The sequence below is a fragment of the Leucopleurus acutus genome, assembly GCF_964270905.1.
Source record: "Leucopleurus acutus genome assembly, chromosome: X".
NCBI lineage: Eukaryota > Metazoa > Chordata > Mammalia > Artiodactyla > Delphinidae > Leucopleurus > Leucopleurus acutus.
The window spans coordinates 61057976-61060049 of record NC_139148.1 but is presented as its reverse complement, the minus strand read 5'-3'; the positions used below and the strand labels follow the sequence as shown (position 1 = coordinate 61060049).

At 60.1% G+C, this 2074-nt stretch overlaps 1 protein-coding gene across 1 annotated transcript; it reads left to right on the top strand.

Moving 5' to 3' along the window:
• Positions 1-749: 749 nt before the first annotated feature.
• Positions 750-1838, top strand: CXCR3 (C-X-C motif chemokine receptor 3; the record flags this gene model as incomplete). Its single annotated transcript, XM_082864676.1, has 1 exon — positions 750-1838. The coding sequence occupies one exon, from the start codon at positions 750-752 to the stop codon at positions 1836-1838; it is 1089 nt and encodes a 362-aa protein (XP_082720802.1).
• Between the last annotated feature and the right edge of the window lie 236 nt (positions 1839-2074).

Here is a 2074-nt window from a genome sequence, read left to right as displayed (position 1 = left end):
TGGGGGCTGCAGTGATTTGTAGAGGGGCCCCATGGGGTGGGGGGCAGGAAGTTGGAGTCCCCAGACAAGGGCTGAGGAGGGAAGTGGAGGGCCAGTGACTAGGAGAGGGGATGGCGAATAGGCGCCAGGGGACGAAGGTGGTGGAACTAGGCGTGGCCAGGACACTGAGGACCATAAGCCATGAAGGAAGGGCAAGGAGAGAGGAGAGGGGGCCGGGAGGGCTCTGGGCACAAGATGGAAGCTCTCCCTCCAGTCCACAGTCCCTGGGCCGATGGGATGACCCAGAAGGGAGAGAGAGAAGCAGCCTTCGAGAAGGGAAGTTACCAGCCCAGCACCCAGGCCGGGCACCTGGAGCTCAGAGGGCGTGGTTTAAGAAGAAAGGCAGGACAGTTACAGGGTACAGCCCAGGCCTCCGGGCCTGCCTTACAGAGGAGTTGCTTCGAGAAAGCCTCCTCAGACTAAATCTTGAAGGAGTGATGTTTTTTAATTGAAGTATAGTTGATTTACAATGTTTCAGGTGTACAGCAAAGTGATTCAGTTATGCTTACATATATATCTATTCTTTTTCAGATTCTTTTCCATTATAGATAACCTACAAGATATTGAATATAGTTCCCTGTGCCCTACAATAGGCCCTTGCTGTTTATCTATTTTACATGTCGTAGTGTGTATCTGTTAATCTCAAATGCCTAATCGAAGGAGTGACTTTTAAGGCCTTCACAGGCTCTGTGCCCTCCCTCCCTCCACAGATGAGTGAACGCCAAGAGTTCCAAGTCTCGGAGCTTGACTTCCTCCTGGAAAACTCTTCCTATGACTACGGAGAAAACGACAGTGATCCCTGCTGTGCCTCCCCACCCTGCCCGCAGGACTTCAGCCTCAACTTCGACCGGGCCTTCCTGCCCGTCCTCTACAGCCTCCTCTTCATGCTGGGGCTGCTGGGCAATGGCGCCGTGGCGGCTGTGCTGCTGAGCCAGCGGGCGGTCCTGAGCAGCACCGACACCTTCCTGCTGCACTTGGCCGTGGCTGACGCACTGCTGGTGCTGACGCTCCCGCTCTGGGCGGTGGACGCAGCCGTCGAGTGGGTCTTCGGCTCTGGCCTCTGCAAAGTGGCGGGTGCCCTCTTCAACATCAACTTCTACGCAGGGGCCCTCCTGCTGGCCTGCATCAGCTTCGATCGGTACCTGAGCATCGTGCACGCCACCCAGCTCTACCGCCGGGGTCCCCCGACCCGCGTGGCCATCACCTGTGTGGCGGTCTGGGGGCTCTGTCTGCTCTTTGCACTCCCGGACTTCATCTTCCTGTCCGCCCACCACGACAAGCGCCTCAACGCCACCCACTGCCAGTACAGCTTCCCGCAGGTGGGCCGCACGGCCCTGCGCATTCTGCAGCTGGTCGCTGGTTTCCTGCTGCCGCTGCTGGTCATGGCCTATTGCTATGCCCGCATCCTGGCTGTGCTGCTGGTCTCCAGGGGCCAGCGGCGGCTCAGAGCCATGAGGCTGGTGGTGGTGGTGGTGGTGGCCTTTGCCCTCTGCTGGACCCCCTACCACCTGGTGGTGCTGGTGGACACCCTCATGGAGCTGGGGGCCGTGGCCCGCAACTGTGGCCGAGAAAGCAGTGTGGACGTGGCCAAGTCGGTCACATCGGGCATGGGCTACATGCACTGCTGCCTCAACCCTCTGCTCTATGCCTTTGTGGGTGTCAAGTTCCGAGAGCGGATGTGGATGCTACTCATGCGCCTGGGCTGCCCCAACCAGAGGGGCCACCAGCGGCAGCCTCCGGCTTCCCGCCGGGATTCATCCTGGTCTGAGACCACAGAGGCCTCCTACTCAGGCTTGTGAGGCTTGGGATGGGGGATCCCCCTTTCCCACGCAGCCCAACTCCCCCATTCCAGGCTCCTCCCTCGCTCACTCCCCAGACACACACTCCTTGGAGTCCCCGATGGCCCTGGTACTGCCGGGTCTCCCAGGGAGCCGCCCTCCTGGCTCTGGGGGCTGCCCCATCACTGCTCCTTAGCTGCACAGCCCCCATCCCGCCGCTTCAGAGGTGGCTGCCTTCAGGCCCTTCTTACCTTGGC